This window comes from Erinaceus europaeus, chromosome 13, assembly GCF_950295315.1.
Source record: "Erinaceus europaeus chromosome 13, mEriEur2.1, whole genome shotgun sequence".
NCBI lineage: Eukaryota > Metazoa > Chordata > Mammalia > Eulipotyphla > Erinaceidae > Erinaceus > Erinaceus europaeus.
The window spans coordinates 84,338,045-84,363,764 of NC_080174.1; the positions used below are offsets into that span (position 1 = coordinate 84,338,045).

The following is a 25,720-nucleotide window of genomic DNA, read 5'->3' on the forward strand; positions in this document are numbered from 1 at the left end:
AGGGAGCGGGTGATAGGGAGAGAGACAGAGAGATAACTGCAGCCCTGCTTCACCACTTTGTGAAGCTTTCCCCCTGCAGATGGGGACCAGGGGCTCGAACCCGGGTCCTCACGCACTGTAATGTGTGTGCTTAACCAGGTGCGCCACTGCCTGGCCCCCAAGACCAGAAACCTCTTTAGAATAGTTTCCTTGTCTTACTCATTTTCTTTTTCCTTTCTTTTTTTTTTAATACTTAAAAAAAATTAAATGTTTATTTATTTTCCCTTTTGTTGCCCTTTTTTATTGTTGTAGTTATTGTTGTTGTTATTTATTGTGGTGGTGGTCTGGTGTCGGGCTGCACCGCGGAGAAGAGAGCGGACGTCCAGAGCAAAGGGGTACACAAATCTTTATTATAGGATGGGGGGGGGTTGGTTCAGACCACGTGGAGCCAGCCCACAATGGCCGACCACGGGGGGGGGGGGGGGGGGGGCAGGGAGCGAGACCTCAGAGAGGGAGAGCCGAGAGCCCAGAGAGAGAGAGGGGAGGGGTGAAGGGGCTTTTTATTCGGCGACAACCAGGGGTGACATGTAGGGCCGGGATTGGTTGAAGGGGGCAATGCTAGGGGGCGGAGACTGCATCAGAATAACTCCTCAGCAACAGTTATTGATGCCATTGTTAGATAAGACAGAGAGAACTGGAGAGAGGAGGGGAAGACAGAGGGGGAGAGAAAGAAAGACACCTGCAGACCTGCTTCACCGATTGTGAAGCGACTCCCCTGCAGGTGGGGAGCCGGGGGCTCGAACCTGGATCCTTACGCCGGTCCTTGCTCATTTTCTTATCACCAATGCTTAGCACATACTAGTGCTCAGTAAATATAAATATGAATGAATGAGTAAATTTACACATGTGGTTTATATATCACTAGCAAATGTAGGCATCTTTGGGCCTTCTGCAAATGCAGAGGACACATCCTTCTATTCCAATAGAGTAGCACTGGTCATGTAGGCAATGTATGGAACTCTAGTCTCAGGTGCAGAAAATAGGCATTTAAGATTATCATTTTCCTTCTCTTCAGGAAACAAAGCAAATTTAATTTACAATTAAGACTTGATTGATTTAAATTTCATTATAGTAAATGGAACTGTCTTATTTTATAAACTTCACCATCAGAGAGCGAAAAATAAAAAATTTCTACTACCTGGCCCCCAAAAGTATAAAGTTCTGTCAAAAATATGAAATATGCTTGAGAATAATTAACCCATGGTTTCATCTCCTTTTGTCTATTAACTAGAGTGTTTAAGTAGTTAACATGCAAAAGAACTGATGAATATTTTAACAAATGTGAATTTGTAGGGTTATCTAAATGTGGAATTGAATTTATATTAGATTTATTCCTCCTGTTATTATTTTAGTGCCAGAGATACATAAGCCTTAAATTTGCCATTTCACTGTTACAATATAATATAAAATGAAAGTCTCATAAAAATGTTGATATCTTTTGTCAGTATTTCTGGAAATAAGACTAGGGATTAGTTTTTTTTTTTTCTTGTAAAGATGAATTCTCTCCTGCTTCAAATGAGAAGGTTATATAAGATGACCTTTAATATTCTGTCATTTTTTTTTCTGTCATTTCTTAAAGTCCTATGCTTCTAAGCTACTTTTTAAACTAATTGAAAAAGGAACAGGAGATAAAATACGGTCATTATCCAGATAGATTTTACACATCTATACTTTCAAAAACTAGCTTCCATGATTTTTATCAAAGGAGATTAGATTTATTGAGTAGGTATTTCTTTTCTGTGCATTTTCACTATCTTGTCTCTCTCACTGATCACTGCTTTTGTGTTTTTGATCAAAAGGCTGCCGCTAGAAATCAGACTTCACTTTTGGGAGAACCACCAAAAGAAATTCGCCTCAGTAAAAACCCATACTTGAACCTGGCAAGCGTGTTGCCCAGTGTCTGCTTATCATGTAAGTGAGAGACCGGTATCAATGGAATACTTCCCACCATGATTTGAACTTAACCTTTAACTTACTGAAAGCAAATAATGCCTTCTTGACCAATTATGGTCTAGAAAGTCTAGTTATAGCCCACATCTTTCAGTAGAATAACCGAATTTAGGGGGTTGGGCGGCATAAGGATTCCTGTTGGAGCCCCCGGCTCCCCACCTTCAGGGGAGTCCCTTCACAGGTGGTGAAGCAGGTCTGTAGGTGTCTGTTTCTATCCCCTTCTCTTTTTTCCCCCTCCTCTCTCCATTTCTCTCTATCCTAGCCAACAACGACGACATCAATAACAACAACAATAAAACAACAAGGGCAACAAAAAGGGAATCAATAAATAAATATTCAAAAAAGAAAAGAAAGCAACCTCTAAGTTTCACTAATTGTGTAGTGAGAGTCTGGAGGTGGCTTGGTGTATAAAGCACTTACTAGACTATTGTCTGAGGCCCCATGTTTGATCGTGTTTGATCCCAGACGCTATGTGAGGTTACTAAGAAGAGCTCCAAGTGAACTCCACGGATGGTAGATCAGTGCTTTGGCTTTTCTCTCAGAAATATATGACAAAGACTGTGCTAAGAAGGGAGTATTTACACGTGGGTGAGGCAATGGCTTCATTCCACAGCCCTGCACTGACAAGAGTAAAATCAGTTGATGGTTATCAGAACACAATTGAACAGATGAAGGCAAAGAAATTACATGACAGGGAATCGGGCGGGTTAAGCACATGTGGAGCAAAGTGCAAGGACCAGCGCAAAGATCCAGGTTCAAGCCCCTGGCTCCCCACCTGCAGGGGAGTTGCTTCACAGGCGGTGAAGCAGGTCCGCAGGTGTCTTATTGTTGGTATGCATGAGACCCCTTCTGTTTCATTTGGTTTAAATCCCCCCTGCTTAACACTATTCTATTTACATAACCACTGCATTCTATTTACATAACCACTGTTAACAAGCACCACCCTCCCTCCAGGGCATTGGTGGTTCAGTGATAGGATTCTCGCCTGCTCTGCCCCCTCCTTGTCACACTCTGATTTTTACCAGTCACTTTTCTCTCCACCCTCTCTATGTCACATCCTGTTTCCACCCTACTTGGCAGGTATATATAAAGACAGCATTGTGAGTTTTAGGGTACTTGAGTTTAGCTTAGCTCGTCTTAGATTGTGCTGCGTCCTGCATGAATAAAGAGATACTGCCTACAGCTCAACCATGAGTCCCTGGTTGTCTGTTAACCGCCCGTGAAGCCAGCCCGGCGAAAACAACATAGCCCGTTGAAAACAACATCTTATCTTTGTCTTCCCCTCCTCTCTCCATTTCTCTCTGTCTATCCAACAATGACGGCATCAATAAGAACAATAATAACTACAGAAATAAAACAAGGGCAACAACAGGGAATAAGTAAATATTTTAAAAGAAACTACACGACAGTATAATTTTTACAATACATAGAGTCACATGTCTAAAATGGAGATCTAGACTTCTAAATAAAATATCTAGAATATTTTCAGATTTTCCTCAAATTGTATAAACTATTAGTAACTGGCAAAAGTAGAATTCTTGTGTTTTTTTTGGGGGGGTTGTTTATTGATATTTCCTCAAATCTTCAATTATTGTAAATTGACTGTTAATTTAAATATGTTTTTTTAAGGGAAAAAAATGACAAATGTGGCATCTATCCATAGTGAAAAACTGGAAAATCCATTAGGGAAATGATTAAATAGCCTATTAGTGGAATAGTATGCAATTTTTATTAATAATAGAGGAATAGCTACATCATCTAATGAAGAAATATTTCTAAAGCTTATTAAGTGGGGAAAAAGCACGTGCATGGTCAAAATGATTTTTTTTATTATTATTATTTGACACTAGGGTTAGTGCCAGCACTATGAATCCACTGCTTCTGGGGGTCATTTTTCCCTTTTTTATTGGCTAACCCAGAGAGAAATTGAAGGGGGGAGAGTTAGAGAGAAAGATAGTTAGTTACCTGCAGACATGCTTGTGAAATATCTGCCTTGCAAGTGGGGAGCGGGGCTCAAACCCTGGTCCTTGTGTATGGTAACGTGTGCACTTGGCCAGGTATACCCCTGCCTAGCCCCCTGAATGTATAAATATTCTGTGAATAAATAGCTACTGGGAAAAAATTAGGACTTAATGAAAAGGGATAAAAGATTAACTTTGTTTTAATAGATATTTTATTAAATATTTGCTTGAACCCAAACATAATTTGTAGTTTCTTTATGCCATAAAAATTTATGATTGTGATCATTTTTTAGACCATGAGAGACAGAGAAGAGAGAGATAGAAAGGAAGATAGAGAGAGTCGGGTAGTAGCTCAGCGGGTTAAGCGCACGTGGCGCAAAGCGCAAGGACTGGTGGAAGGATCCCGGTTCGTAGTCCCAGGCTCCCCACTTGCAGGGGGGGGGTCATCTCACAAGCAATGAAGCAGGTCTGCAGGTGTCTGTCTTTCTCTCCCCCTCTCTGTCTTCCCCTCCTCTCTCCATTTCTCTCTGTCCTATCTAACGATGACAATAATAACTATAACAACAACAACAAAAACAAGGGCAACAAAACGGAATAAATAAATATTTTAAAAAATAAAGGAAGATAGAGAAAGCAGGAGAAACACCTCAGTACTGCTCTACCACTCATGAAGCTTCTCTGTGAGGATGCTCACTGAGGTGTTTGTATCTGGGTCCTCACACATGAATAGTACGTGCACTCTGGGCAACCTATCTCCTAGTCCCCTTAGTTGCCTTGTTCTAAGGATTAGACATATTTTTTTTAATTTAAATTTGATTTATTTATAGTTTGAGATAACATTTTTTAATATTTATTTATTACTTTTTGTTGTTTTATTGTTGTAGTTATTGTTGTCATTGTTGGATAGGACAGAGAGAAATGGAGAGAGGAGGGGAAGACAGAGAGGGGGAGAGAAAGACAGACACCTGCAGACCTGCTTCACCGCCTGTGAAGCGACTCCCCCTGCAGGTGGGGAGCTGGGGGCTCGAACTGCGATCTTTCCGGTGGTCCTTGGGCTTTGCGCCACCTGCGCCTAACCCGCTGCGCTACAGCCTGACTCCCAGGATTAGACATATTTTTAAAATTGTTCTCATTAAAAGTATCTCTCTGTAGGACTAGCTTCAATGTCTAGTTGTTTTAAAAGAATGTGACAATAGCATATACACTATCTTTTTTTCTCTGGGACGCCTAAATATAGATACATACTAGCAAAGTAAAATTTGTGTTCTGTTTGAGAATATGCCAAATTAGTGAGTCTTGTGCTGTTTATAATTTATAAAGTGACCTTGACGAAAATATAATCTATCGATTTGACTTTGTCTCCAGCCTCTGCAAATAAAACCACTCTACAAAAGACTGGACTTGGAAACGACATTCTGGAGGCAGTCTCTCAGGGAATTAAATCGCAACAGACATTGGAAAAGTGCATTGCTTATTCTCAACCTTTCGGTGACTATGCACAGGTAAATGCTTCTCCAGTGCCAAGTGTGTACGTATATGTTCACACACACATATATGGAAAGTAAACTTTCTGCAGAAGGGGGCTGGGCTGTGGCGCACCCAGTTAAGCACACTGTAGTATGAAGGCTCTACGGAAGGATGTGGGTTCACAAGTGGCGAAGCTGGTCTGTAGGTCTCTCTCTTTCTCTCCCCCCTCTCAATTTCTCTGTCCTAACTGATATAATGGAAAAATTGGCCGCCAGGAGCAGTGAATTCATAGTGCCAGCACCCAGCCCCAGCGATGATAACCCTGGAGGGGGAAAAAAAAAAGTCTGCATAAAATGATCTCCATAAAATGGCAGCAGACCTTTGTTTTAGGAATGGCGATGATTTGATAGACTTAACTATTTAGGACTTAGATGGCATTGATATTTTGCTGACTGTATTAAGACGTAACAAGGGAGTTGGGCGGTAGCATAACGGGTTAAGCTCACATGGGGCGAAGCGCAAGAACTGGCGTAAGGATCCTGGTTCGAGCCCCCGGCTCCCCACCTGCAGGGGAGTCACTTCACAGGCGGTGAAGCAGGTCTGCAGGTGTCTGCCTTTCTCTTCCCCTCTCTGTCCCTGCTCCACTTACAAATAAATAAATAGATAAATAAATAAATAAATAAATAAATAAAAAGCCTGCTTGATACTTGCTCCTATTTATAAGGAGTAGAAGGGATGGATAGAAAAATTCCTATTTCCAGAAAAAACAATTACATTTAAAAATCCACTTAGGGGGTGGGTGGGCGGTAGGTATCGGGTTAAGCTCACATGGTGCAAAGCACAAAGACCGTTGTAAGAATCCTGGTTCGAGCCCCTGGCTCCCCAGGGGGGTCAATGAAGCAGTGAAGCAGGTCTGCAGGCAGTGAAGCAGGTCTGCAGGTGTCTTCCTCTCTCTGTCTTCCCCTCCTTTCTCGATTTGTTGTCCTGTCTGACAACAACAGCAATAGTAACAATAATGACAAAGATAAACAAGGACAACAAAAGGGAAAAAATAGCCTCCAGGAGCAGTGGATTCATAGTGCAGGCACCGAGCCCTAGTGATAACCCTGGTGGCAAAAAAAAAAAAAATCCAGTGGGCAGGCCAAGTGGTGACACAGTTAAGGGCACCCAGTACCATGTGCAAGGACCCAAGTTCAAGTCCCCGCCCCGCCCCCTGCAGGAAGGAAGCTTCACTAGTGGTAAAGCAGATACTACAGGTGTCTCTGTCGCTCCCCCTCTCCATCTGCCTTGGTGTCTCTGTCGCTCCCCCTCTCCATCTGCCTCTTCCTGCACACATTCTCTCTGTCCTTCCATCCAAGTACTAACCGGGCCAACCCGGCTTAACTTCTGAGATCAGACGCAATCTGGCGTGTTCAGGGTGGTATGGCCATAGACACATTCTCTCTATCCTATCAAAGAAAAAAAAATCCAGTTGGCAATCTAATATTGAATCTGTATCAGATTATCCAGTCTAAAGACAACCATGATAAAAAGGTGGCATAAGTGTGAAAGAAATACAGAAAATAGTTTAAAAGGTTAAAAGTAGGCAAATTCTGACAGAGGGTGGTGTTAGTCCTTTAAAGAGGGCGATTACACTCAATGAGATCTTCATTTGTGTAGCTTTTTGTCTGATACCACCACCTAGTGTCTGCAGAAAGCCCGTGTTCTTCTAGCTGGAGTCTGAGGGCAGAGTTCTAGACTGCCAGTCATGCTGAAAAGGGAGAAAGAAGCGCGCACACACACACCCCACCCCCAGTAGGACTGGATAGATGGGGTGCACAGACTCTGTGAATTCAGTCCAGATACACTTGATTGACTCTTGGCTGTGTGAGGGAAGCTGGGAGGAAATAACTGAAAGAACACATCAGGCATCTTTTCCCCTAGCGTATAAGAGACAGAGTTTAGGGAGTCGGAAGGTAGCGCAGTGGGTTAAGCACAGGTGGCGCAAAGACCAGCTAAGGATCCCAGTTCGAGCCCCCGGCTCCCCACCTACAGGGAAGTTGCTTCACAGGCGGTGAAGCAGGACTGCAGGGGTCTTTCTCTCCCCCTCTGTCTTCCCCTCCTCTCTCCATTTTTCACTGTCCTATCGAACAACAACATTAATAACAACAGTAATAATAACTACAAGAAGAAAAAAAGGGCAACAAAAGGGAATAAATAAAGATATTAACTGAAAATGTACAGAAATTCTAGAACTGAAAAGTATAATATCTGAGAAATTATATCCTCAATGGGGTTTAACAGAAGATTAGAGAAAGCAGGACATTTTTAAAGAGGAAGAGAGGGGCCAGGGTGGTGGCACACCTGGTTGAGTGCACAAGTTACAGTGCACAAAGACCCAAGTTCGAGCCCTTGGTCCCCACCTGTAGGGGGAAAACTTTGCAAGTGGTGAAGCAGGGCTGACTGAGGTGTCTCTCTGTCTTTCTCTCTCATTGTCTTCACCTTCCCTCTTGATTTCTGGCTGTCTTTATCCAATAAATAAAGATAATAAAAATTTCTTTAAATCTTTTAAAATAGAAAAATAAAAATCTTAAAAAGAGAGGGTCGGGCGGTAGCGCAGCAGGTTAAGCGCAGGTGGCACAAAGCACAAGGACCAGTGTAAGGATCCCGGTTCAAGCCCCGGGCTCCCTACCTGCACAGGAATTCGCTTCACAAGCAGTGAAGCAGGTCTACAGGTGTCTTTCTCTCCCCCCTCTGTCTCCACCCCCTCTCTATTTCTCTCTGTCCTATCCAACAACAACAGTAATGACAATAATAGTAACAAGGGCAACAAAATGGGAAAAATGGCCTACAGGAGCAGTGGGTTTTTTATTTTACTTTATTTATTTATTCCCTTTTGTCGCCCTTGTTTTATTGTTGTAGTTATTATTGTCATCGTTGCTGGATAGGACAGAGAGAAATGGAGAGAAGAGTGGAAGACAGAGTGGGGGAGAGAAAGACAGACACCTGCAGACCTGCTTCACTGCCTGTGAAGCGACTCCCCTGCATGTGAGGAGCCGGGGGCTCGAACCGGGATCCTTACGCTGGTCGTTGTGCTTTGTGCCACCTGCGTTTAACCTGCTGCGCTACAGCCCGACTCCCAGAGCAGTGGATTTTTAGTGCAGGCACTGAGCCCCAGCAATAACCCTGGAGGCAAAAAAAAAAAATCTTGAGAGAGAAATAATCCAACCTGAAGAAAAGAGAAAAGGCACTGAAAAGCAGAGAACAAGGTGGTGGGTGGGGGTGGGCCAATATCAAGCATTCTAATATACATGTAATTGGAGTCCTATAAGGAAAAGTTAATTGGCTATAATTTTTTCCTGAATAGTAAAAAGTTTCCCCAAGTATGTCATTTAAAAATAACTTCACAGGGGAGTCTGGCGGTAGCACAGCAAGTTAAGCGCAGGTGGCACAAAGCGCAAGGACTGGCGTAAGGATCCCGATTCAGCCCCCGGCTCCCCACCTGCAGGGGAGTCGCTTCACAGGCGGTGAAGCAGGTCTGCAGGTGCCTGTCTTTCTCTCTCCCCCTCTGTCTTCTCCTCCTCTCTCCATTTCTCTCTGTCCTCTCCAACAACGACGACATCAAGAACAACAACAATAATAACTACAACAATAAAACAACAAGGGCAACAAAAGGGAATAAATATAAAAAAATAATAAAATAAATAACTTCAGAAATCTAACAGGTTTAGAGATATCCCCCGCAAAGCAGATTAAAGAAACAGTGAATATGCTTAACAGCTTAGCTAAATAAAGGTTCTCTTGAAAGGTAAAGATAATAGAAGCAGGGTCCCTCAGACCTGGCATTGCTGGCATACTGCGCTGTCGCGCACATTACTGGATATTTAACAAGTTTCATGTCCTCTGCCCATTGAATAACTCCTTGAGAATCATTGTGCGAAAACAGTCCACTATGGATGTATAGAAGACTATTTTTGTTAATTTATTGAAAAACAAAATTAGGAGTAAGGAGATAGCATAACAGTTATGCAAAAAAAGGGGGGGAGGGTAAGGGTAGAGCAGGTGGTAGCATACCGGGTTAAGTGCACATAGTATGAAACGCAAGGACCTGCATAAGGATATGGGCTCGAGCTCTCGGCTCCCCAACTACCACTGGAGGTCTATTCGCAAGCAGTGAAGCAGGTCTGCAGATGTCTTTCTCTCTCCCTCTCAATTTCTCTCTGTTCTGTCCAACAAAAAATGGAAAAATGCTGCCAGGAGCACTGACTTCGTAGTGCAGGCACTGAGCCCCAGGATAACCCTGAGTCGAAACAAGCAAACAAACAAAAAAACACCCCTAACTTTCATACCTGAGACACCAAAGTTCCCAGATTCACTCCTCAACACTTCTATAAGCCAGAGCTGAGCAGCAGAAGACAACAACAATGATAAATGAAAAGCAAAGTTAATGGGGTGAGAAGGGTGGAGAGAAGGAGTGAGAGAAGCAATCTGAGGGTGTGAATGGTGCCAGATCTTCAGTGGTGGGTGTGGTGAAGATTATACACAAATAGTGGTTTGGAGTTTTACTCCTGAAATCTATATAGTATTGTAAACCAGTAGTAAATCAGAATTTAAACATATATACATTGGATTAGGAAAGTATGTATGATGAGAGTTAATACTCTAGAATATGAAATCTTTGTGGGGGTTTAAAAAAAAGAAATGCAATTTTTTTTAAGTAAATTCACTTTTACCATTTTGCTATTCAGCCAGGATTAACTGATTAGCTGATTTAGGGAACAGTTGTGTAAAACATGAATTTTGCCCATAGCAGCATTTTGGCAGTCTGGAACTCTCCTCAGAACCCCACACCCACACTCATGTCCATGCTGGAATGAAATTCTTCTGTGTTTTGCTCTCAAGTCTGTTGAAGTAAATTGTCTGTGATGTGAATACACTTTTAATTTGGCCTGCTATACATAGAGAATATAGTATACTATTTCAAAATCATTTTGTGGGACACTAGTTTTACTAGTAATAGAATGTCCCTCCTTTGTTCCTCTTCTCTCTCTGAGTCCTCCTTCCTTCCTTCCTTCCTTCCCTTCTTTCTTTCTTTCTTTCTTTCTTTCTTTCTTTCTTTCTTTCTTTCTTTCTTTCTTTTTTTACCAGAGCAGTGCTCAGCTCAGGCTTATGGCGGTGTGGGGGATTGAAACTGGGACTTGAGAGCATCAGGCATGAAAGTCTCTTTGCATAACCATTATGCTATACCCCCACCCTCTTCTTTCTTTTTTTTTTTTTGCCTCTGGTCACTGGGGTTCAGTTCTGGTCCTAAGAATCCACCGCTTTTGGTGGTCTTATTGTTTTGTTTTTCCTTTTCATTCGATAGGACAGAGAGAAATTGAGAGAGACAGACACCTGCAGACCTGCTTCACCGCTCCTGAAGCAACCCCCCTTGCAGGTGGAGAGCGGAGAGGCTCCAACCCGGATCCTTGCATGAAGCCTTCCGCTTAGTACTTTGTGCGCTTAACCAGGTGCCACACCTTCCAGCTTTCGGTCCTCGATTCTTTAGAGTGTTGATGTTTTACGTCTATATGTTGATGGGGGTTTGAGTTACCAGCTGTATATGCCAAAAATCCCGCCCCTTTTACCTAACCCAGAAGGGGGGAAATGTTCGGGGATGATGACCTCCAACTCTATCAAGACCCGAAGAGAGAAGAGGAAAAAGAGGAAAGACATTCGGAAGTAACAGTAGATGTTAGCGTGACTTAGGAAGAGGAGGCAAGATCATAGGAAAAAAATGGATCTACATATATAAAATCAACCCATATCCATGACCTTGGTAAAACTACTGCAGTTTCCAGTGGAAGGGAATGGGGAACTCTGGAGAGGTAAAGAAGGTCTGTCTTTTTAAAATTTTTCCCTCCAGAGTTATTGCTGGGGCTTGGTGCGGGCACTACAAATCCACTGCTCCTGGTGGCCAGTCTTTCTTTTTGATAAGAGAGAAATTGAGAGAGTAGGGGAAGATAGGGAGAAAGACACCTGCAGACCAGCTTCACCACTTGTGAAGTGATCCCCCTACCCCCTGCAGGTAGAGAACTGGGGGCTTGAACCAAGACCCTTGCACAGGTCCTTGTGCTTCCTACGATGTGCGCTTAACTGGGTTCACCACTGCACGTCCCCTGCAGGTATCTGTCTCTCTCCTTCTCTATCTCCCCCATCTCTCTCAATTTCTCTCAGTCCTATCCAAAAATGGGGGGGAAATGGTCACCAAGTGGTCGGGTGGTGGCGAGCCTGGTTGAGCGCACACACATTACAGTGAGTAAGGACCCGGGTTTGAGCCCCCAGCCCCCACCTGCAGGGGAAAGCTTCACAAGCGGTGAAGTAGGGCCACAGGTGTCTCTCTGCCTCTCTTCCTCTCTGTCACCCCCTTCCCTCTCAGTTCTGACTGTCTCTGTCCCATAAATAAAGGTAATTAAATGAATTTTAAAAAAGAAAAAAAAATTTTAAAAAAGACCCCAGGAGCAGTGGATTCCTAGTGCCAGCACTGAACCCCAGCAAAACAAAACAAAAAGTGAACAAAAAGGCTGACACTTAGCCTTTTCCTAGAGAGCCCAATACTGCCACCTAGTGGGATAATAATGCAGACTTACCAAAAACTTGTGTAGAGTAAGATCCAAAACTTGTGACAAACATTAGTTGTATAAAAAGGTTACCGCCCAGTAAGATGACTTACCTAGAAGGTGCCGGCTGAAGGTGGCCCAGGCTTGAACTCTGCCCCTCTGCACTGGGGGAAATTTTGGTGCTGTGATGTCTTCCCCCAGCCTTTAACTTTTTTTTTTTTATATATTTATTGGCTAGAGACAGCCAGAAATCAAGAGGATAGGAAGACAAAGAGAGGGAGGGAGAAAGGGGAGAAAGAGAGACCCCTGCAGCACAATATTCAGCACTCAAGACCAGTTACTTCTGGAAACCCATCATCAGCCCTGGCTTGAATGGAAGAAACGTTAAAAAAAAAAAAAGTATGCCTTGCAGAAAAAAAAAAAAATGCTCAAAAAAAAAAAAAAAAAAGGGAGCCGGGCAGTGGCGCAGCGGGTTAAGTGCACATGGCACAAAGTGTAAGGACCCGCACAAGGATCCCGGTTCAAGCCCTTGGTTCCCCACTTGCAGGGGGGTCGCTTCACAGGCGGTGAAGCAGGTCTGCAGCAGGTTAAGCGCAGGTGGCACAAAGCACAAGGACCAGCGTAAGGATCCCAGTTTGAGCCCCCAGCTCTCCACCTGCAGGGGAGTCGCTTCACAGGCGGTGAAGCAGGTCTGCAGGTGTCTGTCTTTCTCTCCCCCTCTCTGTCTTCCCCTCCTCTCTCCATTTCTCTGTTTTACCCAACAACGACGACATCAATAACAACAACAACAATAAAACAACAAGGGCAACAAAAGGGAATAAATAAATATAAAAAAAATTTAAGAAAAGAAAAAGAAAAAACAAAACAAAACAAAAAACAGCCACAGAAGCAGTGGATTCATAAATGCAGTACTGAGCCCCAGCAACAATCCTGGAGGCAAAAGAAAAAAAACAAAACATACTTCATGACATCTCCAATAACCCAATGTGTGTGTGTGTGGGGGGAGGGCTCAAATCCATCTCTCAGATTACAGGGCTCCCTCTTCGTAGAATTACAGGATACTACGCCAGTACAGGAGTTGATGGTGAGAATATGTTTCCACCCATTTTGATGTGATTCCTCTGCTAGTACTAGGTCTTTCAGAGGGAATTGCTCCAAGGGTTGGTGTCTATTCAGTACTTTTATGGGAAGAAAGGAGCTCAGGTGACTCCTGTGTCACCATCTAGGCTGACTTCCTTCTCAGCCCTTCTAGTGCAGACAGTTTTGATGCGGGAGCTGGCGGTGGTGCGCCTGGCTAAGCACATAACTCCATGTGCAAGGACTGAGGTTGGAGCCCCAGTTCCCCACCTGCAGGGCCACTTTACAAGCAGTGAAGCAGGCCTGCAGGTGCCTTTCTCTTGCCTTTTCTAGCTCCCCTCCCCCTTAATTCTCAGTTCTGTTTAAAAAAAAAAAAACTCAAAGCTGACCCCAGTTTTAAAAATTGTGACAAGGCCACCTGCAGAGGAGTCACTTCACAGGCAGTGAAGCAGGTAGGGACCAGGGGCTCGAACTTGAGTCCTTGCAGACTGTAACATGTGTGCTCAACCAGCTGTGCCACTACCCGGCTCCCCTACCTCTATCTCTATCTAAATAAAAATAAATATATAAATTTAAAAAAAAGGTAAGAGAAATTACCATGAGAAAAGGAAGAGGGGGACTGGGTGGTGGTGCACCTGGTTGAGTGCTCACATTACAGTGCACAAGGACCTAGGTTCAAGGCCCCTGGTCCCCACTTGCAGGGGGAAAGCTTTGTGAGTGGTGAAGCAGAGCTGCAGGTGTCTCTCTGTCTCTCCCCTACCAACCCCTTCCCTCTCAATTTCTGACTGTCTCTATTCAATAAATAAAGATATTTAAAAGAAGAAAAAAAATGGTGACAAGGGGGCTGGGCGGTGTTCCATCTATTACCATGTGCAACTACTCAGGTTAGAACATCCCACCACCACCTGCAGGTGAAGGAGGTCTGTAGGTGTGTCATCTTTATCAAATTAAAAACAAAACAAAAAACCCCACCAGAAGCCTTGGTTTCATAGTGCTAGCACCAAGACCCATCCCCATCAACGAACGTGATAGCAATTAAAAAAAATTGTAGGGGGCTGGGCACGTGGTACTAAGCACAAGGGCCACAGCAAGGATCTGGGTTGGGTTTGCGTCCCCCGCCTGCAGGGGTGGTCGCTTCTCAAGTGGTGAAGCAGGTCTGCAGGTGTCTGTGTTTTCTGTCCCTTTCCACCTCTTCCTCCTCTCTGTGCTACCAATAAAAGGGCCGTCAAGGAGCAGTGGATTCACAGTGCCGGCGCTCAGCCCCAGTGATGACCCTGGAAGGGAAAAAAAAGTTGTGCCCATTGTTGGTTCAAAAATAATTATAAGACTTTTTGGAGTTACTGGAGCTTTCTAAAGAGTCGTTTCTACATTCTGGTACAGCAGAGAGTCTGCACGGACAAGCTGCCACACCTCTGAATGTAAGAGAGAACAGTTATGCTACATGTAGTGTGTGAGTACTTGTGAGAAACTTTCACGACAAACCCTGACAAGTCAGAATCTCGAATGCAATGGTAGATGTGAATTTCAACAGGCTCCCAGATGCTTCTTTTATAATCACATAGATTGGCTATTTAATTTGCAGGCTGATTAATTTTTTTTTCTTTTTTCTTTTATTCCTTTTGTTCTTGTTGCTTATCGTCGTTATTATTGTCATCGTTGTTGGATAGGACAGGGAGAAATGGAGAAAGGAGGGGAAGACAGAGGTGGAGAGAAAGAAAGACACCTGCAGACCTGCTTCACCGCCTGTGAAGCGACTCCCCTGCAGGTGGGGAGCCGGAGACTTGAACCGGGATCCTTACGCCGGCCCTTGCGTTTTGCGCCATGTATCCTTAACCCCCTGTGCCACTGCCCAGCTTCCTGCAGGCTGATTTCATAAGCTGATTTCATCTCCTAGAGATGAATACCGATAATTCATTATTGGGATTAGATATAAAATACCAAACTACAATCCTTTTTCTCCCCGAATGTGGGGGGGGGGGCACTCAGAAGCTGTTTCAGATTTTGTGAAAGTGCCAAAGTTATTTCTGATAGCTTTGTTATTTATCCCTCCAACCCATATTTACACCAGATCACGAACTGCTTTTTTAAAAATATATATTTTATTTATTCATGAGAAAGATAGGAGGAGAAAGAACCAGCTATCACTCTGGTACATGTACTGCCGGGGATTGAACTCAGGACCTCATGCTTGAGAGTCCAATTCTTTATCCACTGAGCCACCTCCTGGACCACAGACTTTTATTATTTAAAAAAAAATTTTTTTATATTTATTTCCTTTTGTTGCCCTTGTTGGTTTACTGTTGTAGTTATTATTATTGTTGTTACTTACGTCATTATTGTTGGATAGGACAGAGAGAAATGAAGAGAGGAGGGAAGACAGAAGGGGAGAGAAAGACACCGGCAGATCTGCTTCACTGCATGTGAAGCGACTCCCCTGCAGGTGGGGAGCTGGGGACTCAAACCTGATCCTTATGCCGGTCCTTGCGCTTTGCGCCACGTGCGCTTAACCCACTGCGCTACCACCCGACTCCCATTTTTAATCAGAGCACTGTTCAGCTCTGGCTTATGGTGGTGCTGGGGATTGAACCTGGGACTTTGGAGCCTCAGGCATGAGAGTCTGTTTGCATAACCATGATGCTATCTACCCTCTGCCTTTTAAAAAAATATTTACTTATTCCCTTTTGTTGCCGTTGCTTTATTGTTGTAGTTACTATTGCTGTTGTTGATGTCGTTGTTGTTGGATAGGACAGAGAGAAATGGAGAGAGGAGGGGAAGACAGAGAGGAGGAGCGAAAGACAGACACCCGCAGACCAGTGAAGCAACTCCCCTGCAAGTGGAGAGCCGGGGGCTCGAACCAGCATCCTTATGCTGGTCTTCACGCTTTGTGCCACCTGCACTTAACCCGCTGCGTTACCGCCCAACTCAACACGAACTGCTTTTCTTATGAACAGCTTTGATCAGTTTTTACTTAAGGATTTTGGCATCAGCTTTCCCCCCCCCCTCCTCCTAGGTGTCATCTTTAAGAAATGAAAAACGAAGCTCATCGTATCTTGTCTCTACCCCAGAAGCTGGTTCAGTGGAATTTGTGGACCAGCATTCTCAGAGCACGGGAACATATTACATGGAAACCTACTTCAAAAAGAAGCGAGTATACTGAGTTCAGTTCTCTCCTCCTAACTTCCCATGGTTCTCTGCAGTATTTCTGCTGTTCGTCGCTGCCTTAAGTGCATTCAGACTAGCCATATCCTTTACATACGGGTTTATAACTTCCCAGAAGGAACTGTGCTGTGCAGCAGGCAGAACTGCCAAATAAGTAAATCAGTCAATAGCAATAAGACATCAGTTGAGGATATTTCTCGCTAGAATTAGATGCATCTTAATGTATATTAACTTACAGTCCATTGGAAAGCTTAACAGTGTTCCAGTATTTGTTTTTGGAGTTTGACACCATATATAAAAAGTTTGAAGCAATAAATGGGAAGCGGTTTTGTTTCCTAAGCCTTAGAAGTGAATTTCTTAAAAGCCAATGTGCATTGCAATTTTTAGAACTTTGCCTAGAGATACGAGAGTGCGAGTCCACAAGTGGTGATTGTAAAGATGCTTGGTAGGCGAACCGAGTTAGCCCCGCAGATGTTTGTTTACTGTTTACCGTCTGTATCTTTTGTGAAAAACACGGGGTATTTTCAGAAAAGCACCTTTGGAGCCATGATTGTAGGGTGGATGACAAGCAGTCCTCTAGGGGTTAAATGAAGTCACCTGTCTTTATACTCCCTGTAAGCTAGGAATGTTGTTTACATTTTTAAACGATTATTGAAGGAGAAAAGAACTTCTTCTTCTTTAAGACCTAGTAATGATAGAGAAATCCAAATTTGTGTCCATCCATAAAATTCTACTGGGACACATTCATTTACACATGGCTACTTTTGTGCTGCGGTGGCAGAGAAGTTTGAAGTTTTTTTTTTTTTTGCCTCCACGGTTATCGCTAGGGCTTGGCGCCAGCACTACAAATCCACTGCTCCTCGAGGCCATTTTCCCCATTTTGTTGTGCTTGTTATTGGATAGGGCAGAGAGAAATGGAGAGAGGAGGGGAAGACAGAAAGGGGGAGAGAAAGACAGACACCTGCAGACCTGCTTCACCACCTGTGAAGTGACGGCCCCCCCCCGGAAGGTGGGGAGCTGGGGGCCCGAAATGGGATCCTTATGCTGGTCTTTGTGCTTCGCGCCATGTGCGCTTAACCTGTTTTGCTACCGCCCAGCCCCCAGTCTGGTCTTTTATAAGGTCTGTTGAACTTATAAATCCTCTCACAATTTAGTATTCATACCTCACTCTTTCTTTTGTAGTGTTAGGCTGAAGAAGTATTAGCTATGTAGCCTAAATTACTCTCCAAATAATGGTTCACTGATTTAGCTTCTGATGACCAAGATATTAAATGCATGAGACTCCACCATTTAGAAATTTCTATATATGTGCCTTGTTCTAAGACTAACAGGTTTAGGTGTCTCAGTGATCCTGGTCTTTATGAAATTATTTTATGTGGTGGACTTACGTTTGACTATGATACTTGTTTTAAGTTAAAAACTGGTACCTATACTGTACGGCTTGTCAAGGGTTTTACTTGGTCTAATTTAACTTCTATTAGAAAATGACAGCTAAGATCATCTCAAAACGGATCTACCTATAAGTAACTGATCAAGATTGGCATCATTCAGTTATGATTCAGCAGATAAGCCATGGACTTTTTTCCCCCTCCATGTTTCTGCCTTTCTCCTTATTTCTCTGTTACACTATCTCCAATTGTTGACTGGCTACGGAAGAAGGGCAAACGCTAGAAGAAGAAAAAGAACTATCTCCAATGCTTAGTCCCATCTCTCCGACAGACGGGTGAAAGATGACGGATTGGAATGCGTGCCCCGTTATCAGTGGGTGTAAAAGAGATCAGGTGGTGTGAGTATGGACTCTGCCACGCGTAGATGTTATTTTTCTATGCGAATGAACTGTCCAGAATGCTTTGACAATGAAATCTGAATATTAAAAGGCGTATGCACGGGGGAAGGGTCCAGTCGATTTATTTGTATCAAGAGTACAAAGTGCATACAGGGTGGCCACAGGCTTGACACAGACAGACATTGGTGCTGGACTAAGATTACTGAACAAATCTGAACTTGACACAAGTTTATCTTTGCTACTGAATCAACAGAACTTCTGAAGGCTTGAAAGGGAACAATATCAAAACAAAGGTTATGCTAGACAGCATCCACCATGAAATGGTGTTTATAGACTCTTGGTCACAAAGAACCTTAGGGTTCACATTGAATCAGATCATTCATTTTGATTGCCCGGCAACCTCCCAAGCCGACAGACAACTTGTCTAGTGGATCCTGAATTCCACAGTGCCTCTAGCTGGGTCTTTCAAGTTTCACATCATAGGGTGATGGTTAAAATAGTCATCTGCTCTTGGGAGGGTGGTGAATACTGAAACTCTTTTAAGAACAGTGCATTTCGACTGGTCACATACAGCATTCAAAACAAATGTAGAACAGCTTGCCCCCAAATAGTAGTTATGAAAGGACAGATAGTGACATTTCTTCAAAGCATGTATGTATAAATGGCATCCATGTCTCTAGACTTGATTCTGATTAAAAGCATACCGTGTAGGAAAGCACAGGCTTGGTTTTCAAGAATTCATGTCATGCATTAAGTATTCCCCAGCTGCCCCTTCTGAGACAGCTCCAAAAATGGGTACCTCTGGTCACCCAAGAGAACAGCAGCTAAGCCACTGGGAGAACAGGAGTACACTCAACTCGACAGAGCGACAATAGTACACTAACTGTTATCTACTAATTCGACAATGCTCGGCTTATCACTATACAGGTTAGAATGTGAGGGCATGTTGAGTATGGCTAAGTCCATCAATCTTTTATGTACCAGGAAAATATTTCATGGTCAATTAGCAGTCATCTTGAGACTCTGGTATCAGTTCCTTTAGCTTTAAGAAAAACTCCCATTTTGGAAAGCAGCTGTCATGATAAACTAGCCGGACAGAATGTAATGGATTCTCTGGAGGAGGAAAAGGAGTGCTTTCTGAAACGTCGGCCGTCACCTGCCTCTCTGTTACTGGCGCCAGATTTAAAGACGACGTACTCACATTGACTTGGCACCATCGTGCACCTAGACGTGGCTATGTGTCCAGGTGTTTCACACAGAATACAGACGTTTCCCACTGAAAAAAAAAATTTTTTTAAAGTGGTCTGGGTTTTGCTGGGGGTGGGACAACTTAATATACAGTGAAATTTAAATGTTATCCGTGCTTATTTTAAAAGTGCTTCAAATCTTTCGATAAGGTTCTGGAAGGTTGTCCGACTGGATGGCTGGAAGTCCCAGCAGTTTCTCATGAGCTGATAAACCTATAAAAAGAGAAGAGTGCAGATGCTGACCGGGGCTGCTTTTTTTCAAAGCTTAGAAGACACAGAGGAATAAACTTAGAAACGTGGATGAATTTATAAACTAGACCACCAATTACCTGAGTCATTAAAATTCACAAAATGAGACAAATATGGTTTATGAATGTTTAAACCTACAAGAAACTCATCTGGTTAAGTGACCTTCTAAATACCCAGGCTGCGGTTTCAGATCAGTCTCCCTTCAGACTCACTATACAGCACATATGAAGTACTGAGTCTTGAAGACTGTGTTCATTTTAGAACACAGAAAATGCAGCGCACGCTATTTAATAAGTGGGCTAAACTAATTATACACACAAGCGCAACTATATGAACTTGTCAAAGTTCCACCAAAATATATACCACTGACACTTGTGTCAGTCTGCCAGAGGGGAACCTTGCTTGGGACAGATTTTGAGACTGTCACCTGCCCTGGAGATGATTTCTCAGGTAACTGAAAGGTAACAGCTTCAGAACAGGATTTTAAAAATCTGTTTTCTACTCTTTCTGGTCCCCCTTACAAGTACTCAAGCCATGAAAACATGAAGAATTGAGGGAGTCGGGCGGTAGTGCAGTGGGTTCAGTGCACGTGGTGCAAAGCGCAAGGACTGGCATAAGGATCCCGGTTTGAGCCCCCGGCTCCTCACCTGCAGGGGAGTCGCTTCACAGGCGGTGAAGCAGGTCTGCAGGTGTCTGTCTTTCTCTCCCCCTTTCTGTCTCCCATTTCCATTTCTGTCTCTCTTTCCATTTCTCTGTCCTACCCAACAAGGATGACAATAGTAACTACAACAATAAAAAGAAACAAGGGCAACAAAAGGGAATAAATAAATAAGTAAATAAAAAAAAAAACTTAAAAAAAAAGAATTGAATTTTATCCCAGTGAAGTGGCTCCTACGTACCTCATCAGGACAGTTAGGAGGGCAAGGCAGACGTTTTCCTTCTCTCAGTGTATTCACAAGTCTTGTTACTGTCATCTGGCCATGAGTTGGGCCTATCATTTTCAGGAACAGCTGTGTAAAATAAAATCAAATAGCAAACAGAATCAAATGAATTTTTTTCTTTTTTTTTTTTTTAGAATTAATCAGAAAGTAGAGTAACACAAGACCTTATTGTTACCAGCTTATTTATTTAGCAGTGCCAGAGTAATTTCACTGCTCATGAGCCAGCCTTTCCCTTTCCTATTTTTTTTTTTTATTTCAGAGGAAGAGACACCACAGCATTACCAAGTAGTGCCAGGGCTTGAATCCAGGCCCTGGGCGAGGCCTGTGCGCCACCAGATGAGATGTTTTCCAGCCCCTCATGACTTAACTTTCAGTGAAATTTCAGAAACACTTATTGGCTCTCAATGACCAATCATCAATCACTTAGACCCTTCCAGCTGCTCCTTCCTCTGGAATCAGGGAGCTAGTAATCTGCAGGTGAGCTGATTTAAGAGAAAAAGGAGGGTCTGAAGGCCCCACCAGCTACCTTCTCACTGAGCTCACTCATTCTCCCAAGAAACTGGCCCTGAAGTCCGCACACTGATAAGGTTCTTGAGATCTAGGGTCATCTCACCCCAACGCCAATGCCCATGCCCAGCGGAGGAGCAATTACAGAAGCCAGAGCTCCCACCTTCTGCAACCCCATAAAGAATTTGGTCCATACTCCCAAAAGGATAAACAACAGGGAGACTTCAATGGAGGGGATGGGACAAGGAACACTGGTGGAGGGAACTGTGCAGAATTACACCTGTCATAATTATGCCCCATACAATCTTGTAAATCAGTATTAAATCACTAATAGAAATACAGAGCATTAAAAAAGAGAGAGAGGAGAGAGAGAGAGAGAGAATTAGGATCATCTTAAGAAAACTCATGGCTCCTTGGAAGAACCACAAATAGGTGTGAAGGAACAAAACAAGAAAGGGACATTGTCCAGCGTTTCCTTTCTACTTATCAGATGCTGACTGGGTCCCTTTTCAGAACAAAATGCACAGACTTTAACGGGATTAAAGCTGGATTCAGATGAAGAGACAAGGAACACTTACCGCCATGGGACTGGAATCTGAATCACAGTAAGTAAGAAGCTCGTGCAGAGTCACTCCGAAAGACCAGACATCAGAAGCAATATAAAATTTACACTGGATTAAACATTCCGGAGCATACCTGAAAACACACACACACACAACAGATGAAACTTCATTCCAACATGACAGTAACATATATATATATATATATATATATATAGTTTTCCTTTAAATTTTTTTTTCTTTATTATATTTATTTTCCCTTTTGTTGCCTTTGTTTTTATTGTCGCTGTTGTTATTAATGTCATCATTGTTGGATAGGACAGAGAGAAATGGAGAGAGGAGGGGAAGACAGAGAGGGGGAGAGAAAGACAGACACCTGCAGACCTGCTTCACCGCCTGTGAAGTGACTCCCCTGCAGGTGGGGAGCCGGGGGCTCGAACCGGAATCCTTATGCTGGTCCTTGCACTTTGCACCACGTGCGCTTAACCCGCTGCGCTACCGCCCACCTCCCATAGCTTTTCTTAAAATGAAATGTTCTAGGACATGTTAGTGTGGATCCCACAGTCAGCGCATATAATCTGCCGTGGGGTGTATCTGACATACACGCCAAGGTTCTTCACCGAACAGGCTGTGCTCTGCACTGAAGATCTTATGCTTCCCTGTAGAGGAGGAGAAGACTATGAAGGCGGCGGGTGGCGCAGTGGCCTCACGACTGGGTCCTCTACCAGTGCTGGTCGTTTTAGTGAAATGGCACCCAAGCACGCAGACAAGGAACTGCTGTACTTCCGTATTCCATTCCCTAAATCTGTCTTAATAGGGCCTTCTCATTTCTCTTTTTTCTGCCTCCAGGGTTATTGCTGGGCTCAGTGCCTGCACCATGAATCCACCGCTCCTGGAGGCCATTTTTCCCCCTTTTGTTGCCCTTGTTGTTGTAGCCTCGTTGTGGTTATTATTATTGCCATTGTTGATGTTGTTCGTTGTTGGATAGGACAGAGAGAAATGGAGAGAGGAGGGGAAGACAGAGAGGGGGAGAGAAAGATAGACACCTGCAGACCTGCTTCACCGCCTGTGAAGCGACTCCCCTGCAGGTGGGGAGCCGGGGGCTCGAACTGGGATCCTTATGCCGGTCCCTGCGCTTTGCGCCACGTGCGCTTAACCCGCTGCGCTACCCCCACGGATTCTGTTCCGTCCTACCCACAACCTCTCTGAGTCTGTTCAACACAATCTCAACACCTCATTTCTGTGTCTCTCCTCTTCCTGTCTGCCCTCCAGGCTTCCTACCGAATGGAATTCCTACTCTAGCAGCGAACCAGTTTTAAGAGCAGAGTGAGATGGCAGGAAGCTGGCCAGTGTTTAGACTCGTCCATTCCTTGGGAGGTGATGTGTAGGAAGCACAGGCTTTTCTGTGTGGGTCACACAGCCTAAAAAGGAGTTTCTTCAAGACAAAGACAGTTATTTCCAAGTGTCCCCAGTCTTTCTCTCTCTCTGACTCAGCACTGACACTGGAAACCCCAGGAGCCAGGGATGGGATTTGTCTGATTCACTTACCAAAACACAGGGCTGTCCCGGTCATCCTTGACTGTGTAGTACTCCTTGTCGGTTTCAATTGCTTTGGTTAGACCAAAGTCCCCGATTTTCACTTGGTGCTCACTCTCCACAAGGACATTTCTCGCTGCCAAGTCCCGGTGAACATACTGCCGAGAACCCAAGTAATCCATCCCCTGAAGGAAAGCAGGAGTCAGAGCACAGTGTAGGAAAGCCAGTTCGGAGTTCATTTTGCACCCGGCACTTCATAAGACAAAAATCTAAAATATAATTTTCCATTTCTTTTTTTTTTTTTTTTTTGGGGGGGTAGGAGTGCTGACGAGTTAGTTTCATATAAGAACAGTCAGACCAAATTAAAATGCACGTGAAATCTACACACCTAACCAACCAGTCCACATTTGTTAAGTAGAGACTGATTATTCATACAATGACGTGGAGCAAAATGAACTCCGCGCAGGTACTGGAAAGCTTTCCTCTTGCAATCTAATTACAGACCAATTACTCCAGCAGAGTGCCTGACTTTTTTTGGGGGGGAGGAGGGGTAGAGAGGAGGGACAGTGTCTTCACTGCTCCAAGCTAGTTCTTTCAGACAGAGACAGGTCCCACCAAGTCAAAGCTTCCCCCGCTGCTGCAGTATTCCCCTAGGTTTGGGCAGGGCTCAGACCTGAGCAGCATGCATGGTAAGGCAGGTGCCCTCTCAGGTGAGTGTTGTTTTTTTAATTTATTTATCAATGAGAAAGATAGGAGAGAAAGAACCAGACATCATTCTGCTACATGTGCTGCCAGGGATCGAACTCAGGGCCTCAAGCTTGAGAGTCTGGCGCTTTATCCACCACTGCGCCACCTCCTGGACCACAAGGTGAGTTATCTTTAGAGATACCTAAAAACATTTTTTTAAAAATATATTTTACTTTTTTTTTTTTTTTTTTTTTACCTTACAGATCTGAACAGCATATTTTAACTGTTGTTTGAGGTTAATCTTATTCTTATTCTTTGGAAGGTATTCCTTAAGGCTTCCCGAAGGCAGAAATTCCATGATGAGCTTAATACCATTTCCTCCTGTAGAGACAACAAACAAAAACAAACAAAAAAAAAACCTCTTAAGTATGAGGAATGGTGAGACACTAAAAGAGCCCAGGATCTGGGAGTCAGGTAGTAGTGCAGTGGGTTAAGGGCACGCAGATGGCGCAAAGCGCAAGGACCTGCGTTAGGATCCTGGTTTGAGCCCCCGGCTCCCCACCTGCAGGGGAGTCGCTTCACAGGCGGTGAAGCAGGTCTGCAGGTGTCTGTCTTTCTCTCCCCCTCTCTGTCTTCCCCTCCTCTCTCCATTTCTCTCTGTCCTATCCAACGACAACGATGTCAATAACAACAATAACAATTACAACAATGAAAAGCAAAGGGGCAACAAGAGGGAAAATACATAAATATTAAAAAATAAATAAATAAATAAAAAGGGCCCAGGATCTGATGACAGAGGACCTAAACTGCTTTCAGTTTCATACCTACATTCCAAGCAAAGGAATCTTTTTGAGATCACCAGTGGACAAGGACAGTACCACCTCTGTACCTACAGCCACTGAGGTGACTAGGCAGGTGGAGTGTTTTTGTGACTGTGAGCCGTTAACATTCCACCACCGATCTTAAGTGCCTGAGTATTGTATTGCCTTGCCAAAAAAAAAAAAGGGGTGACCCTTAGTCAACACTTTGCCCTCCTGAACTGGATGACAAACTATTCTGGCTGGTGCTATTTAGCTCAGGGAGTAATTCTAAGGTTCATGTGGTATGGGTCCGGGTGGTGGTGTGCATGTTACAGTGCACAAGGACCCGCGTTTGAGCCTCTGGTCCCCACCTGCAGGGGGAAAGCTTTGTGAGTGGTGAAGCAGGGTTGCAGGTGTCTCTCTTCTTCTCTATCTCCCCCTTCCCCCTCAATTTCTGTCTATATCATATAAAGGTAATAATAATAATAATAAAAGAGAGATTCATGTGGTCTAAATGCAAATATCAGAAGGGGTGAAATCCATTCCCTATGTCTACACAGCGTGAAGAGACAGTGGTGGACTCATGGGCTGGGCCCATGTCTACGCAGCGTGAAGAGACAGTGGTGGACTCATGGGCTGGGCCCATGTCTACGCAGCGTGAAGAGACAGCGGTGGACTCATGGGCTGGGCCCATGTCTACGCAGCGTGAAGAGACAGTGGTGGACTCATGGGCTGGGCCCATGTCTACGCAGCGTGAAGAGACAGTGGTGGACTCATGGGCTGGGCCCATGTCTACGCAGCGTGAAGAGACAGTGGTGGACTCATGGGCTGGGCCCATGTCTACGCAGCGTGAAGAGACAGTGGTGGACTCATGGGCTGGGGGTCGGGCAGGGTTGCTTCCTCAAAAGTTCTGGAGCTGTTGAGGGATTTGATGATTCTTTATAATTTCCAAGCACTAGGAAACACTTGGGGAGCTCAGCTAGGGCTAAGACGGGGGCCAGGCGGTGGTGCACCGGGTTAAGCGCATAGTATGAAGCATAAGGATCTCGGTTTGAGTCCCTGGCTCCCTGCCTGCAGGGGGGACGCTTCACAAGTGGTGAAGCAGGCCTGCAGATGTCTGTCTTTCTCGCTTCCTATCTCCCCTTCCCCTCTCAACTTCGCTCTGTCCTGTCCAAT

The 25,720-nt window shown here is 44.1% G+C and overlaps 2 protein-coding genes across 8 annotated transcripts in view; one reads left to right on the forward strand and one right to left on the reverse strand.

Annotated features, from left to right (window-relative positions):
• Positions 1-18,556, forward strand: part of RAVER2 (ribonucleoprotein, PTB binding 2) — a 99,558-nt gene extending 81,002 nt beyond the window's left edge. For 5 of the 7 annotated variants that reach the window (XM_060206355.1, XM_060206356.1, XM_060206351.1 and 2 more), the window contains 3 exons: positions 1,839-1,950; positions 5,316-5,452; positions 16,083-18,556. In XM_060206355.1, coding sequence (XP_060062338.1) covers positions 1,839-1,950; positions 5,316-5,452; positions 16,083-16,229 — 396 coding nt within the window. In that variant the 3' untranslated portion in view covers positions 16,230-18,556. Of the gene's footprint in view, positions 1-1,838; positions 1,951-5,315; positions 5,453-13,052; positions 13,130-16,082 lie in introns of all 7 variants that reach the window. The other 2 variants (XM_060206354.1, XM_060206357.1) reach the window with 2 other exon arrangements.
• JAK1 (Janus kinase 1) overlaps positions 18,124-25,720 on the reverse strand; it is a 153,187-nt gene continuing 145,590 nt past the window's right edge. Inside the window, exons 21-25 of the mRNA XM_060206350.1 lie at positions 24,001-24,125; positions 23,070-23,242; positions 21,540-21,657; positions 20,413-20,523; positions 18,124-19,477 (exon numbers count right to left, since the gene is read on the reverse strand). Of these exons, the coding sequence (XP_060062333.1) occupies positions 19,382-19,477; positions 20,413-20,523; positions 21,540-21,657; positions 23,070-23,242; positions 24,001-24,125 (623 nt within the window). The 3' untranslated portion in view covers positions 18,124-19,381. The remainder of the gene's footprint in view (positions 19,478-20,412; positions 20,524-21,539; positions 21,658-23,069; positions 23,243-24,000; positions 24,126-25,720) is intronic.